The sequence below is a fragment of the Malania oleifera genome, chromosome 2 (assembly GCF_029873635.1).
Source record: "Malania oleifera isolate guangnan ecotype guangnan chromosome 2, ASM2987363v1, whole genome shotgun sequence".
NCBI lineage: Eukaryota > Viridiplantae > Streptophyta > Magnoliopsida > Santalales > Ximeniaceae > Malania > Malania oleifera.
The window spans coordinates 134321413-134337194 of record NC_080418.1 but is presented as its reverse complement, the minus strand read 5'-3'; the positions used below and the strand labels follow the sequence as shown (position 1 = coordinate 134337194).

General features: G+C 36.5%; 1 protein-coding gene across 2 annotated transcripts in view; it reads left to right on the top strand.

Annotated features, from left to right (window-relative positions):
* The first annotated feature begins 849 nt into the window (after positions 1-849).
* The window catches only part of LOC131149027 (stomatal closure-related actin-binding protein 1-like), a 47856-nt gene continuing 32923 nt past the window's right edge, over positions 850-15782 (top strand). The window contains exons 1-6 of one of the 2 annotated variants that reach the window (XM_058099064.1): positions 850-1330; positions 2332-2631; positions 3859-3987; positions 7696-7788; positions 8454-8594; positions 9828-9896. In XM_058099064.1, the coding sequence (XP_057955047.1) occupies positions 2350-2631; positions 3859-3987; positions 7696-7788; positions 8454-8594; positions 9828-9896 (714 nt within the window). In that variant the 5' untranslated portion in view covers positions 850-1330; positions 2332-2349. The remainder of the gene's footprint in view (positions 1331-2331; positions 2632-3858; positions 3988-7695; positions 7789-8453; positions 8595-9827; positions 9897-15782) is intronic. The other variant, XM_058099065.1, reaches the window with a different exon arrangement.

The following is a 15782-nucleotide window of genomic DNA, read 5'->3' as shown; positions in this document are numbered from 1 at the left end:
TGTTTTGAGTTAGGTATGTATGATTCCCCTAGAATTTTTTGTTGATTTTTGGGAATGTGATATATATATATATAAATAGTTAGAACTCTCGTTATTTGTATCCTGAATGGTTTATAAATATTGACTTTCGCTGTTAGGGCTGTTTGTATGACTATTTACCCGACACCCTCTTCGGATCGAATTATGTTTAAAATGGTATCAGAGTTTTTGATGTGGTCGATGTTTGGTTAATTTTATTATTTATTGGAGAAAAAAAATGATATGGAAATTGGGGTGTCACACTTAAGGCTTGATTTTGTTGTGTTTATTTAAATTCATATAATCATTTAATTTTAATTTTAATTTAAAAGTGTATAAAATGAATGATTTATTTAAAAAAAAAAACTATTTATGAATACTAGAATTTATGAGAATAAGTTGTCAAAATAATTAAAAATCATAAAATATGATTTTTAACTTTATTTCCAAACTACTTAAAATTGATAACGAAAACAAAAAAATTAATAACATAAATAAATATATTTTTATAATATATTTATTCATTATATAGAAATAAAAATAGAAAATAAAAATAATGATTATCGTTTTAAATTTTTCTTATTTTTGTTCCCAAATACAAGAACAGTTGACCAATTGCATCACAAAAAATGTAAAAGAATGATAAGAGATCAAACATAAATCCCGATTTGATTTAATTAAATTAAGAGATAGTCAAAAGAAAATACAATCTAATTAATTGATTTTTTTTGGTCTTTGGATTGTTTCTAACATTTTCACTGACTTTATTTGAGCAATATCAATGTTTAAAATTCAAATATGATGATGGAAAAAAAATTATGCTGATTGGGTGGCATGAGGGTCATTGACCTCAAAAAGAAAAAGAGAAAACTGGCCGGTCCGGCGACCAGTCAGCTCGAGACTGTTCCCGCAGGTGGCCGGATCCGGTCCGCAGGGTGGGTCAGCTGTCGGAGCACGCACAGTGGCACCACCGTAAATTACTGCAGAAAGCCCTCCCTTCTTACTTCTGTAAGGGTAAAATGGACATTTTAAGTTATTGACAGCCACACGTGGGACCCCGCCATTGAGTAGAAGTTTCAGGCACACGCATAGACAATGAAGTTGCAGTCCCACGCTCCTGATATTGGAGGAGGGAGAAGGGCGCTTTTGCTTTTGCTTTTTAAAAGCAAAAACGTTCTTTTGTATTCTCTCCCAGCTCTCTCTCTCAAGGTCGTCGTTCAACTTGTCCGTGGATGATCAAGCTGCCGCTGCATCTGATCCGGGAATCTCTGCCCTGAAATCCGATATACATTTGGCAACATTTTCATGATCAGTAAGTGCAAATTTTTGGCCTCGCTCCATTGGCGGTTGTTTTTTGTGAATTGCTCCTCTGTTTCCTTTGCGGAAGATTTTTACTAGATAGGGTTTTAGCTCGGTTGTTCTGGCATTTACCATGGGTTTTTCTACCACTACGGGGTAACTATGTTTAATGTTCATCTTTCCTTGAATGAATGTTCACTAGTTTCTCGCTGATATGACAAAAGCTCTTTGAATTCCTTCTTGTGTTGCCTATAAGTTTTTCTTTTGTTCTTACTGTTAAAAAGTTTTCCTTTTGCTCTTGGGTTGTCTATGATCATTGTTATGGATGGATGGATTTTTTAAAATAATATTTTAGTCATGAATGGAACTAAAAAAAATATTTTTGTTTTCTTCCGAACCTCTGACTTAAATGTTGTATATTATAATTACTCCAGTATATTATTATTATTTTAGATGAAGTACTTTACTTGAATAATTGGGGCTGGCAAACACTGACCCACATTCTGATTTTAGGTTGGGAACTTTGTTTTAATATTTCGGTGATTAGTTGGGCGAGTTTGGATTAGGAAAGGCACCTCTGACTGAACAAGGGTATATTTTAATGGGGATATGTTTGAGCCATAAATTCCAAAATTGGGCTGAACATTGGCAAGATTAGGCTATCAACTTTGGGTAGATTTGCCATTTCAACCTGATAAATAAAAAGATAGAGAAATAAATGAATAATAAAGATATGCTCATATGCCATGTCAATATATGTTTTTGATAAGTTTGGCTGAGATTTTGAGGTAGTAATAATTGGGTCATGAAATTCATCTGACAATAACAAACTTGATAATTCTAGTTATCAAAAGATGGTTGCAGATTCACAAATTTAGGCATTTTTAAAAGAAGTTTTATTGTACCAAGAAACCATGCTCAGGGAGCTCCTCGCAATATTAAAGTGTTGTTTTCTGTAAGCTATGAAATGGTTGATAATCATGATGGATTTTCTTTGATTTTGGCAATCAACAGATTAGTTCGTTTGAAATAATGACGAGGGTAAGCCGTGATTTTGGAGGTACCATGCAAAAGGAGGTGGTGCCTGCAGTCTCAACTGATGTGATCTTTGCTTCCAGTCGCTTTCCGAATTACAAAATTGGAGCCAATAACCAGATTGTGGAGGTGAAGGAGGACCCAAAGTTGTTATCCATGAAAGAAGTTGTTGCAAGAGAGACTGCCCAGCTTCTAGAGCAACAGAAACGCCTTTCAGTTCGTGACCTTGCCAACAAATTTGAGAAGGGGTTGGCAGCAGCTGCTAAATTATCTGATGAGGTTTGGCCATTTTAATTTCTATGTTTATTTTCCAGTTTGAGCTCTTGGTTTGTGTCTTTTATGCATGTTGTGGAATTTTATGCCCTTTTTCATTAACTCGGCCTTTTTTTTTTTTTTGGTTTGGTGGTTTTCACAAAACCACAGGCTTTCTTGTTTGTTTAGATAGTGGATAAAATGACAATGACGTATTATTTTGAGTTTTATCTTTTACATTTTGTTCTAAAAATTGATAACTAACTTATCAATTTCTGGTATTGAGCTAGGTGAACGTTTTTTTATTTTCTTGGAATCTCAAAAATCTTTACAATTTTTTCTTTTTGGAACCCTAAAAAACTGAAAATTTTTCACCCAGCAGAGCCTAATATTATGAACTGGATTAATTAAGATATATATTGATAATTTAGATACCAACAGAAAAAAAGAAAAAAAAAAAGGAAAACTATATATGTCAAAACTATCATTTTATTTTCTTCAGATTTCTATGTGACTGATTGGAGCAATATCGAAACGTGGAAAAAGCTAGGTGCCCATATGGGTATTTTTTTATAAAATTTTTCCTGAATGAATGACATCAAGAGTAATAATTTCTAATTAAAATGGATGACGTTTGATAAGGTTTGATCGTTCCAAGTTGTATGTTTATTTTCCTGTATGACTATGTGCTTTTTCTGTGTGTTTTTATGACATCTTGCAGAATTTTATTCCATTAATTATATATAATTTTATGCGGTTTTCACAAATACAGGCTTCATTGGTTGTTGAGAAAGTTGAAGAAAGGACAATGAAGTATCATTCTTAAGTTTCTTGCTTTATATTCTGTTTCTAGAAGTTGTGGAACTTTGCAAATTTAGCCAATTTCTGGCATTAGGCCGGGTGACTATTTGGATTCTTGGGATCTCAAAACTTTAGGATTTTTGCTTTCTGGATTGGAGCCTAATACTTCATATTGACTCTATTAAGATAAGTGTTTTGTTGTTTAGAAACCCAGAACAAATTGTAAGATTCAAAAATATTACTTTGTTTTCTTTTCCTTAGATTTCTCAGTGGCTGATTTGAGCATTATAGAAATATCAAAAGCTTGGACATATGGTGTGCATTTAAGGGTTGTTGTGTGTGTGTGTGTGTGTTTTAAATTTTCCCTGCATAAAAACGGTCATGAATATTAGTTTCTAGTTGATATTGATGGTATTGTAATAGAAGTATAACCTTGCTATCTTTGAAATCCAGGCCAGACTAAGGGAGGCAGCTTCACTTGAAAAGCATGTTCTTTTGAAGAAGCTTAGAGATGCACTAGAATCCTTGAAAGGCCGTGTGGCAGGTAGAAACAAGGATGATGTGGAGGAGGCCATTGCTATGGTTAGTCTTGTTTATGCTATTAATTCTTCCAAAGCTCTTCATTTTGATTCACATTTTGTCACTGTATGGTAGATTGGTAGTGGCAGTCCCTTTTTAGCCAGGGACAGATCTAGGATTGTTTTTTGGGTGATGTTGAGTCTTGAAAATGTTATATATTTTCTTAATGGGAGCCACTTAATTTTCCTATTGAATAAACTTCAAACAGAAATTTTATACTTTATTAACTTCTAGTGGGGCCAATGTGCCCTTGGCCCGTTTTTGAGTCCGTCTACTGTCTTTGGCAGTCTTATGTGATAGGTAAGATAGCTAGGTAGTTATGGTTACGTTTGTGTAACTTGTGAGTTTAATTTCAAATGCATTATTCAAGCAGCCAAAGAAAAAGAAAATTATTTACTCAGTTTCTGGAATGGCATCCCTGGTATATCTAGAAGTAGGCTTTTTCTTCTTAGAGCACAAGAACGGAACATGATAACTCCAGTCCTTCAAGCACCCTAGAGAACTGTCTATGGACACATTTCAGCAGAATGTTACTACTGCTGGATGTTGATGGGTTGCTTTGACCTTTCAATAGTTTTGCTTATCCAACTTATATTTTTGTGAAGTTTCTGATTTTGGAGTTATAATGGCAAGTAGCTCTCATGGTTTTCTACTTTTTTGCTACAGATCTAGTCCATTATGAAGCTTAAGCCCCCGGGGGTGGGGGTTAAGAGTGATTTTAATTACTTAATAAATATTTCATGGTGAGTTAGGCATAACACTGTAGAATATAAGATAAGGGACGGGGGTTTAACATGGTTCGGGCATGTGCTATGTAGGCCAGGTAACACACTAATGAGGAGTGAGCTAGTAAATGATAGTGGCAGGAGGGGGAGGGATAGACTAGCATAACTTGGACTAAGGATTTGATAGCCTTACATTTATCAGAGGATATTGCTTTAGGCAAAAGGTGTAACACAGGGTGTTTTAACCCTTAAGAGGCAAGGCATAAGCCTTAGGTTGTTGAGGCATAAGCCTTTTGAGAAATTTTTTTATAGATAAAATATGTAAAAAAACTTGCATTTAAAAAAAAAAAAATGTAAACTGCTTGTTGGCCATTAAAAAAAAAAAAATACAAACTTGAATTCATTAAGGAAATCATGCCTACAACTTCACAAAATTCAAATTATTTTCAATATTTGGGATGCGTTATTTTGGAAAGGTTGAGGTTAAAAATTTTTTAGATACCAATTTGTATCATGACATTTCTTCCATATAAACATGTAGTTACAATTTTATAGCAAAATCTAACTTGAAATTCACACATCCAAAATGCATAAGCCTCAACTAGACAGCCTTGGTGTGTAATGCACTGACCTTTGGGGGATTTGGTATTTCAGACTAAGCCTCAAGGTGTTTTAGGAATGTCTTGTCTTGTCTTGAGGCGAGCACTAAGGCAAGCCTTGATTGAGCCTTTTAAAACATTGTTCTAGATTTTGCAAAGTGCTGGAAAAGAATTCGTGTAGCTGACTTCACCTAGGACATAAGGCTTGTTGTTGTTGTTGTACTTATACTTCTTCTGGTTTATCTGGTTTTGATTGCTTTAGTCACAAAAAAAATGCAATAAGAGAGAAAAAAACATTGCTTTTCCACTAATCCAATATTTTAAACTTGAAAGCAGTCTGTTATGACTGTAATTTCCCCAACCTGTTGGCTTACTGTCAAATTGATCTAGTAATGCAGCTGGTTATTGATCTCTTGTCCATAATTTCCCCCAATTTTTTTATTCAACTTTCAGCAATTTATTACCTTCACCCATCATAGCTTTTTCCTGTCAAATCTATGAACTCAATTCTCTTACAAGTTACAACCTTCCTACAAAACGCTAAAATTTCCAGGTCAACCTGTCCTTTAGCCACATGATTAGATAGTAGTTGCACATGGCATTATTAATTGGATAATGCCACAGTTTATTATAGTACAACCTGGAATAACTACTTGAAGCACACATGTTAAAAAAAATTCAATAACATATGCTAGTGCTCTTAACTAGCCTAAGGGATGTAGGAATGTCTGTATTTTTTTTGTAGAAAGAGGAGAAGATAAAATTGGTACTAGTCGTAAAATTACAACTCATGGCAAAATTTGTTAGTACTCAATCCACAGTGGAGACAAATCTGGGAAGGCTACTGAAATTTAGAGCAGGGCACTAGACATTCTTTCGCTTGAATAAGCAGCATGGTACCATGTTAGTCTGGCCAAAAGCTTATATCTGTTCTCTCAATAGAAAAGAAAGATTTATTAAAAATGCCTATCCAATAAACAAATGAGGTTGTAGTCAAGCCATATCCGCTTATGTAGATTTTGTTCAATCGCTTGATCTTGTAAATGGAAATAGCTCCCTGTGTTTGGTGTGTCTATCCAATCAAACAAATAAGGTTGTCGATTTGTTAAAATTTTCTTATTTTTAATAATGGGTGTAATTACTTGTTTGTTTAACCCTAGTGCAATCTGGTGCAGCCTGAAAGGGAATGGTAATGCTTTATATTATATTGTTGGCCCACAACCTAAAACCTTAAGCTCTTGCCATGTGGCTCAACAATGTAGATCAAGCTATAGAACTCCCCCTGGTCATGTGTGACCTTGACTTGCGCGTGAAAAGGCAAATAGATGAACCTGAAAAGGTGCACAAACACAAATAGAACAGTCATTCTAACAGATTTCATGGGGAAAAACACATATAACAGGACTTGAAACATTGCACATCAAGCTATTCCACACTTCCCCTCACATGCGACCTTGCCTTTCACATGAAGAAGCAAACATATGAACTTTAACATATATATGAAATACAAACAAATCAATGTGCGCTATATTGGGAGAAAACACAATTTCTTTCAGATTAGAAGGCCCTTAACCCTAATACGTGTGTGATGTGACATGAGTCCAATGAAACGAATGCCCACCTTTTCCTTATTGCAGGGTGGCAACCCATCTATGGAGTGCCTTTCTTTCTTGTTTTGGAAAAGGTTGGGTACCACCTTGGGCAATGGGCAATTATTTTCTTGTGAGATATTGGGCTTTCGGCAAGAGTAGGAGGGGAGAAGTTTTTTAGCGCAACACAGGTTTTGCTATTTTTTGTGTACCTCATGGATTGAGAAGAATGTAAGAACTTTTAAGGATCACTCAACCTTCTGTTGTCTGTTGTGGGTTAGAGCAGTTTTCTTGGCCTCTTTCTAGGTTTCATTACTTCGTTTTTTTTTTTTTTGGAGGGGGGTTTGCCACTACCTGATCTCATTTGGGATTGGAGGCAGCATTGTTGTAATTTCCTGGTTGATTTCTTTTGCTTTTTGGAGGACATCTTGTTCTCCTCCTATTGTACTTATTTGGTTTGCTGATAATATAAATTTTCTTATCCCAAAAATATGAGGCTTGATCTCAAGACCTACTGGACCCTAAGCTCTCATGCCATCCTACATCACTACTTTACCTCAAAGCTGAAGCTCCAACAATATATATCAAACTATTTGACAAATTTCATATGAATGTGTAACTGTTGAGTTATTTATCATTTATTTGGCTAAGAAAATCTTGTGTTGTTACAAATTGTCTGTGTTTTTTTGGCTTTACATTTGTCATTGTTTCTCAAAGATGTTTCTGGTACCATTTCCTTTGATTTCTAGTTAGCTTTGTGTGTGTGACCCTATATTATATTTTGTCCACTTTTTCTAGGTGGAAGCTTTGGCTGTTCAGTTAACTCAAAGGGAAGGTGAACTGCTTCAAGAGAAGGCGGAAGTGAAAAAGCTAGCAAATTTTCTTAAACAGGTAATTAACTGTTTCTTTTTCGTTCTCTCCTCCCTTTTCTTTTGTTTTTGGGAGACCAAATGTTTCATGTATATGTGTTTTTATGAATTTACATGGTTTAACAATGGCTTAGATTGCAATTTAGAATGTAAATGTGACATATATGTTTTATATGGTTTAATGTTTGGCTTAGATTGCAATTTGGAAAGTAAATGTAACATATATGCATTTGTTATAATTGTTCTTTGCCCTTGTTTTGTTGGAAGTTTACTGTTGCTGCCAACTACTTCAGAACACGGAATTGGCCCTCATGTTGGTTTTAGATATTGGGTTAAAAAATTCTTTCCTTCCTCTGTCTTTTTTTTTTTTTGTTGTTTTTATATGGATTATGGTATAAAATCAATCAGTATTTTTATTAGTTTGTGACATGAGCAAGTTCTGATTGTCTATTTTGTGATTAGTCAATAAACTAATTGGTTTATCCATTTTCAGCTAGAACTATTTTATAGTTAGCAGCAAGCCTGTATATACATGCACCAATTTTTTTGCGTCATGTATTTAGTGCATGTTACATTCCAAATGAAAGTATCTCACAAGATGCTAAGGAATATGCTAATGTGCTTATATATGCACTTAATTGTTTTTTTCTCCCTCATTTGTTTAGTACGTGTCCATTCCATGTGCAGGCATCAGAAGATGCTAAGAAACTTGTTGATGAAGAGAGGGCTTTTGCTCGTGCGGAAATTGAGAATGCGAGAGCAGCAGTTCAGAGAGTGGAAGAGGCCCTTCAGGAAGAAGAACGGATGTCCCGGGCTTCAGGGAAGCAGGTTTGTTCTAATTTCTGAAATTTTCTTTGTTTAAGACTTGAAGTTTGCTGTAATATTTGGCTAGAATTCAATTTTAGCTTTGAGCTGCACTAGCTTATTACTTTCCCCCATTCATCCAACAATCATTACATCTCTTCACTACTCAGCAAAATTTTCCTCCACTCCCATTGGTAAATGTGTGAAATTTATTCTATCTTGCTTTTGTCCCACACTCTTGGTAATGTTATGACAGTGGTATACTAATTCATGGTCACATTAGAAGTTTTCTGAAATTGGCTTAGGCTTTGTTTCCTAGAAATCTTCCAAAGGAAAACTTATTTTCTAGAGCTTTGGGATTTTCTAACTGTTGGCTGTGAGGAATATAAGAAAGAAATTCCCCAAATTATAAGAGAGAAGGATGCAAGACAACAAACCAGATTGTTGTTTAGTTTTCCTATAAGGCAAGTTTACGGTTATTGGTTCATTTATCAAGAATATTTTCAAAATAAAAATATTATTTGAAGTTTTATGTTTGATAAATTTGACTGTATATTAGTTGATGGTCATCTTTTTTACTGTTCGTCTTGGAAGGGGAAAAAAGAAAAAATTCAACTAGAAAAATCACCTCAGCTAGTGAAGTTCTCTCTCTCTCTCACACACACACACACACACACACACACTTACACAGAGGCATGTTCCTTGTTTTCAAGAAAAAAAATTCTGAGAGAGAGACAATGATCACGAGTTTTACTTTTGTGTGGATTTACGAATCACCTTATCACATTTCTTTATAAAAAACATGCCACCAAGTTTTATTACATGTATTCCAACATGAACCTGGTGAGTCCTAAGAGTCGTGTCTGCACTAAGTACAGGATTATTTTTAATTATTTTTATTTGGGCACATCTCTGATGCATGTTGATGCACTGTCATTGCTTGAAATATGTCTGAAGAGGTAATTGTACCTTTTTGGTTGCATTCACATATAAATATAAGTTTCTCTTCTTCCATTTTTTTTTTGAAAATAATGGGAACTTTATTAAAAGAAAATATGAATACGAAAAATTTTGAACAAAAAAAAAAAAAACAATAATATACCAAGCATAAACAATGGCCAAGAAATTTATAAAATTTTAGAAGTTTTGTGTTCCCAAGTATTCAAAATTTCAAAATGTTGTAGGTAGTATGTGTATAACTTGTCCATTTTCTTTTTTTACTTTTCCAACAAAAATAGACTGGTGTGAGATTTTTAGGACATCGAAGAATTAATGAAGGAGGTTCAGGAGGCTAGGCGGATAAAAATGCTGCATCAGCCAAGCAAGGTATTCATATCTGTATATTTACTTTTGTTCTCTTAGAATTGTCGTAGAAAAAAAATATTTTGAATTATTTCATGTTTAGATGTGCTTCTTGTTAATTCTTGTATATGTTTATGCCTTTTTGAGTTTTTTAAAACTAATTTTCCTCCTTATTCTAATTCCTGTATATTAAGCAAAAAATTATTATAATTTTTTAAAAATAAGCCTAATAAACATATATGTGATAGAACGTTGCATGTTTCTACAATTGTGAAGGATGGAATAGACAGAAATATGAATATATTTTGATGAAGGGACAGAAATACAAATAAATATCATTTCTAGTTGCACCATGCTTGAGCATGAATAATTTATATGGCAGCTTTCTGAATACTGCGCATAAAAAAATTATATGCATATAGTTTTTGAGTGAATTGACCAAAAAAAAAAAAAAAAAGAAGAGAATTTCCTAATTACAAATTTTGTATCGCCTAAGAATAAAATTCAGCCTAGGCTGCCTACAATTTTTAACATCTACAAACCAGGATAAGAAATTTAATGGTGGAAATGTTTATAACTGTGCTTTCTTGAAATTTATATACAATTCAACACGAATGGATAATTCACATGTAAGTGTGTCAAGACTCAAGAGTTGCCAAAAGATTGGAGGGAATTCAAAACAGATTCCACTGGATAAGGATGAGGGAGGACTTCAAATACCTTATTTTCTATTTATCAAGTTGTTGTTAAGCAAACTATTCGAATGGGAGGCTTAGAGCTAAAGTCTCTCTATACTTTCAACAAATCCTTCCTTGGAAGATGGCTTTGGAGATTCATGAAGGGGGAGGACCATTTTTGGAGAAAAATCATCACTTCTAATATAGTCTTCATCATAATGGTCGGGCGCCGAAAGAAGTGAAAAGTTCCTATGGTGTTGGGGTTAGGAGGTTCATTAGGATTGGGATGAGTTTTTCTCCCTTATTAAATTCAAAGTGGACATGGGATAATGTTTTCATTTGGCATGACCATTTGGTGTTGCCCTTCTCCTCGTAGCATTAGAGGCTCTAAAGTCTAATCGTTAACCATTTTCAAAATACTGATCATGGGATATCCTGGAAGGCTGGAACATTTCTTTGGTAAAGAATGCCTTTGATTGGGAGATAGACCATGTTGTGATATGGATCGTATAATGAAGATGCACAGTGGAATAAACAACAACAAGTGAATGTAAATAACACACACAACTAGAACAAGATCAACACAAAGATTTACGTGGTTCGGCAAAGCCTACATCCACGGAAGCAATGACACACAAATTTCACTTAGGAAATCAAAATGTACACAATACACTTCTCTAATGATCACACTTTCTCTCAAAATATGCCTAGATGACATATATAGAGGTCCCTCGGAGGTTTCCCCCCGTTTGCCCAACCACCCAACGTTCAAAAATTCAAAATTCAGAAAAACTGCCGCAGCCTAGGCGCCTCTCACCAACGAACACAGAGCCTCGTCGACGAGACCATGAAAAATCTTCGTCGACGAATATAGGGCTCTCGTCGATGATGCTAGAAGTCTGAAAATTTCCTGCTCTCGGTAATTAATTATTCGTCGACGAGCTTCAGAACCTTCGTCGACGAACCTCTGCTGTTCCCTTGTCGACGAGCATAGGCTCCTCGTCGACGAGTCCTGTTGTGCTGCCCCCTTCATGTTTTTCCTCCTTCCTTCTTTGCTTATCAAAACAGAAGTATAAGAACCATAAATAATAATCTCCACCTTGGCGATTATAGGGCCCTTAGGAGAATCTCAAAAACATGAACTGCTTCACTTTGAACTTGAAAATGCTTGGTTGGTTATGTCTCCCTTCTAACACTTGGAGACATTGAGTAAGTCCAAGCAATGCTTGAACTTCTTTGAAGTAACTAATTTGGTCAGAATATCTGCTGCATTATCAGATGTGTGAACTTTCTCCAACATAAGTTCATCTGAAGTAATCAATTCCCGTACTCTGTGGAACCTCACATCGATGTGCTTGGTCTTAGCATGGTATACCTGATTCTTTGCCAAGTAAATGACACTTTGACTATCACAATGCAGCACCACACCATCTTGCTGAAACCCCTGCTCTCTGACTAAAAAAGTAAGCCATAAGGCTTCTTTTGTAGTTTCGACGACTGCCATATATTCCGCCTCAGTCGTGGACAATGCAACCGGAGACTATACCATAGATCTCTAACATACCGGTCCTCCTACAAGGGTAAACACATATCCCGTTGTAGACCTTCTGTCATCCATATCCCCAGCATAATCTGCATCAACAAATCCCATAACTGAAGGACAACCCTGTTACTTGCTGAACATGATGCCATATCCCGATGTACGCCGTAAGTATATAAGTATCCATTTGACGGCTTCCCAATGCTGCCTTCTTGGATTAGAGAGGTGTTGGGCTTTTGTGGAGCCTAGTTGTGTTTTAATTTGGATGACGACCCGACCTCTATTTAATTAGAGATTTCTATCCTAAGGCTTAGTCCATGGAACGGAACCCTAGGCGCAACATATAAAAAGGATTGCTTTCGGGTGATTAGGGTTGGCGTGGTTGTACCTGCGTGAGAGCGAGAGGGAGAGCATTGTATCGCCGCACTCTCTGTGTTTTCTTCCTGATAATATTGAAATCCCTACAACTCCGTGGACGTAAGCAAAATTGCCGAACCACGTAAATATTGTCTTGTGCGTGTGATTGATATTTTCTTTGGCGTTATTTTTCTTCTATATCTAGTTTCTCACAGATTTCGGGAATTTGTTCTTTATTCCCAACAACTGGTATCAGAGCCTAGGGTTAGGTTCGAGTGGGAGCAATGGCAGAGGAAGCAGGAAAGGCGTCTGGAATAGAAAAGTTTGATGGCACAGACTTTGGATTCTGGAGGATGCAGATCGAGGATTATCTCTATGGGAAGAAGTTACATCTACCGCTTCTAGGAGAAAAACCTGCTACTATGAAGGACGAGGAATGGACTCTCCTTGACAGACAGGTACTGGGAGTTATAAGATTAACTCTGTCTAGGTCTGTTGCACACAACGTCGTGAAGGAGAAAACTACAGCAGATCTGATGAAGGCTTTGTCTGGTATGTATGAAAAACCATTAGCGAATAACAAGGTACATCTGATGAAGAAATTATTTAATTTAAAGATGGCAGAAAACGCATCTGTAGCACAACATCTGAATGAGTTCAATACTATCACAAATCAATTATCGTCGGTAGAAATTGATTTTGATGATGAGATTCGTGCATTGATCGTTTTGGCTTCGTTGCCAAACAGTTGGGAGGCAATGAGGATGGCAGTAAGCAACTCTACTGGAAAGGAAAACCTGAAGTATAATGATATACGGGATTTAATTCTGGCTGAGGAGATTCGTAGAAGAGATGCAGGCGAAACCTCAGGATCCGGCTCTGCCCTAAACCTTGAGACCAGAGGCAGAGGTAATGACCGAAATTCAGATCGGGGTAGATCAAAATCCAGAAATTATAATCGAAACAGAAGTAAATCCAGACCTGGCCAAAGGGACAATGCTGGAACTGCGGGAAAACGGGTCACTTTAGGAGACAATGCAAAAGTCTTAAGAAGAAGAGTGAGGATGATTCTGCTAATGCTGTAACAGAAGAGGTACAGGATGCACTACTTCTTGCAGTAGACAGTCCACTTGATGATTGGGTTTTGGACTCAAGAGCTTCATTTCATACTACTTCACACCATGAAATTATACAGAACTATGTAGCAGGAGATTTTGGTAAGGTGTATTTGGTCGATGGTACAGCCTTGGATGTTGTGGGTATGGGAAACGTCCGGATGTCACTGCCAAATGCGTTTGTTTGGTTACTAGAGAAGGTACGACATATTCCTGACCTGAGAAGGAATTTGATTTCTGTCGGACAGCTTGATGATGAAGGGCATGCGATGCTGTTTGCTGGTGGCACTTGGAAGGTTACAAAGGGAGCCAGAGTATTGGCTCGTGGAAAGAAATCTGGTACTCTATGCATGATCTCAAGTCCAAGAGATACAATTGCAGTTGCTGAAGCAAGTACTGATACAAGCTTATGGCACCGCAGACTTGGTCACATGAGTGAGAAGGGGATGAAGATGCTGCTGTCAAAAGGAAAACTACCGGAATTGAAGTCCATTGATTTTGACTTGTGTGAAAGCTGCATCCTAGGAAAGCAGAAAAGGGTGAGTTTCTTGAAAAATGGCAGAACACCGAAGGCTGAAAAATTGGAGTTAGTGCACACAGATTTATGGGGTCCTTCTCCTGTTGCATCCCTTGGGGGTTCAAGGTACTACGTTACTTTCATTGATGACTCAACCAGAAAGGTATAGGTTTATTTTCTGAGAAATAAATATGATGTATTTGAAATTTTTAAGAAGTGGAAGGCTATGGTTGAGACATAGACAGGTTTGAAAATAAAGTGTTTGAGGTCGGACAACGGAGGAGAGTACATAGATGAAGGATTCAGAGAGTATTGTGCTGCACATGGAATCAAAATGGAAAAGACCATTCTTGGGACACCACAGCAGAATGGTGTGGCTGAGCTCATGAACAGAACTCTCAACGAGCGTGCTAGGAGTATGAGGCTACATGCTGGACTACCAAAAACTTTCTGGGCTGATGCTGTTAGTATTGCAGCTTATCTGATTAACCGAGGACCTTTAGTTCCCATGAAGTTTAGACTTCCTTATGAGGTTTGGAGCAATAAAGAGGTAAATTTTTCTTACTTAAAAGTTTTTGGTTGTGTTTCTTATGTTTATGTTGATTCTGATGCTCGTAGTAAACTTGATGCAAAGTCCAAAATATGCTATTTCATTGGCTATGGTGATGAGAAATTTGGCTATCGGTTTTGGGATGAACAAAATAGGAAAATCATCAGAAGTAGAAATGTGATATTTAACGAACAGGTTATGTACAAGGACAGGTCAACCGTAGTGTCAGATGTCACAGCGATAGACCAGAAAAATTCTGAGTTTATTAACTTAGATGAGTTGATTGAAAATACTGTCCAGGAAAGGGGTGAAGATGATAGGGAGAATGTAGAATCGCAGGAAATTCAAATTACACCTGTAGCTGCGGTCCGTAGAACTTCCAGGGCCACTAGACCTCCACAGCGTTATTCACCTGCTTTAAATTATCTTCTGCTAACTGATGGTGGTGAGCCAGAGTGTTATGATGAAGCCTTGCAGGACAAAAGTTCAAGCAAGTGGGAGTTAGCCATGAAGGATGAGATGGACTCCTTGTTGGGGAATCAGACATGGGAACTAATTGAATTGCCAGTAGGGAAGAAGGCTCTGCACAACAAGTGGGTATACAGAATAAAGAACGAACATGATGGTAGCTAGTGCTACAAAGCCAGATTAGTTGTCAAAGGGTTTCAGCAAAAGGAAGGCATTGACTTTACAAAAATATTTTCTCCAGTTGTGAAGATGTCAACAATTAGACTGGTACTGGTAATGGTGGCTGCAGAAAATCTACATCTTGAGCAGTTGGATGTGAAAACGGCATTCCTTCACGGTGACTTGGAGGAAGACATCTACATGATTCAGCCAGAAGGGTTCATTGTCCAGGGACAAGAGAATTTAGTCTGCAAACTGAGAAAGAGCTTGTATGGTCTAAATCAAGCTCCAAGACAGTGGTATAAGAAGTTTGATAGTTTTATGCATAAAATTGAGTTCAAGAGATGTGAAGCTGATCACTGTTGTTATGTTAAGTTCTTTGACAATTCTTATATCATTTTACTGCTATATGTAGATGATATGCTTATTGCAGGGTCTAGCATTGAGGAGATTAATAATTTGAAGAAGCAATTGTCAGAACAGTTTGCAATGAAGGATTTGGGAGCTGCAAAACAAATCCTTAGAAT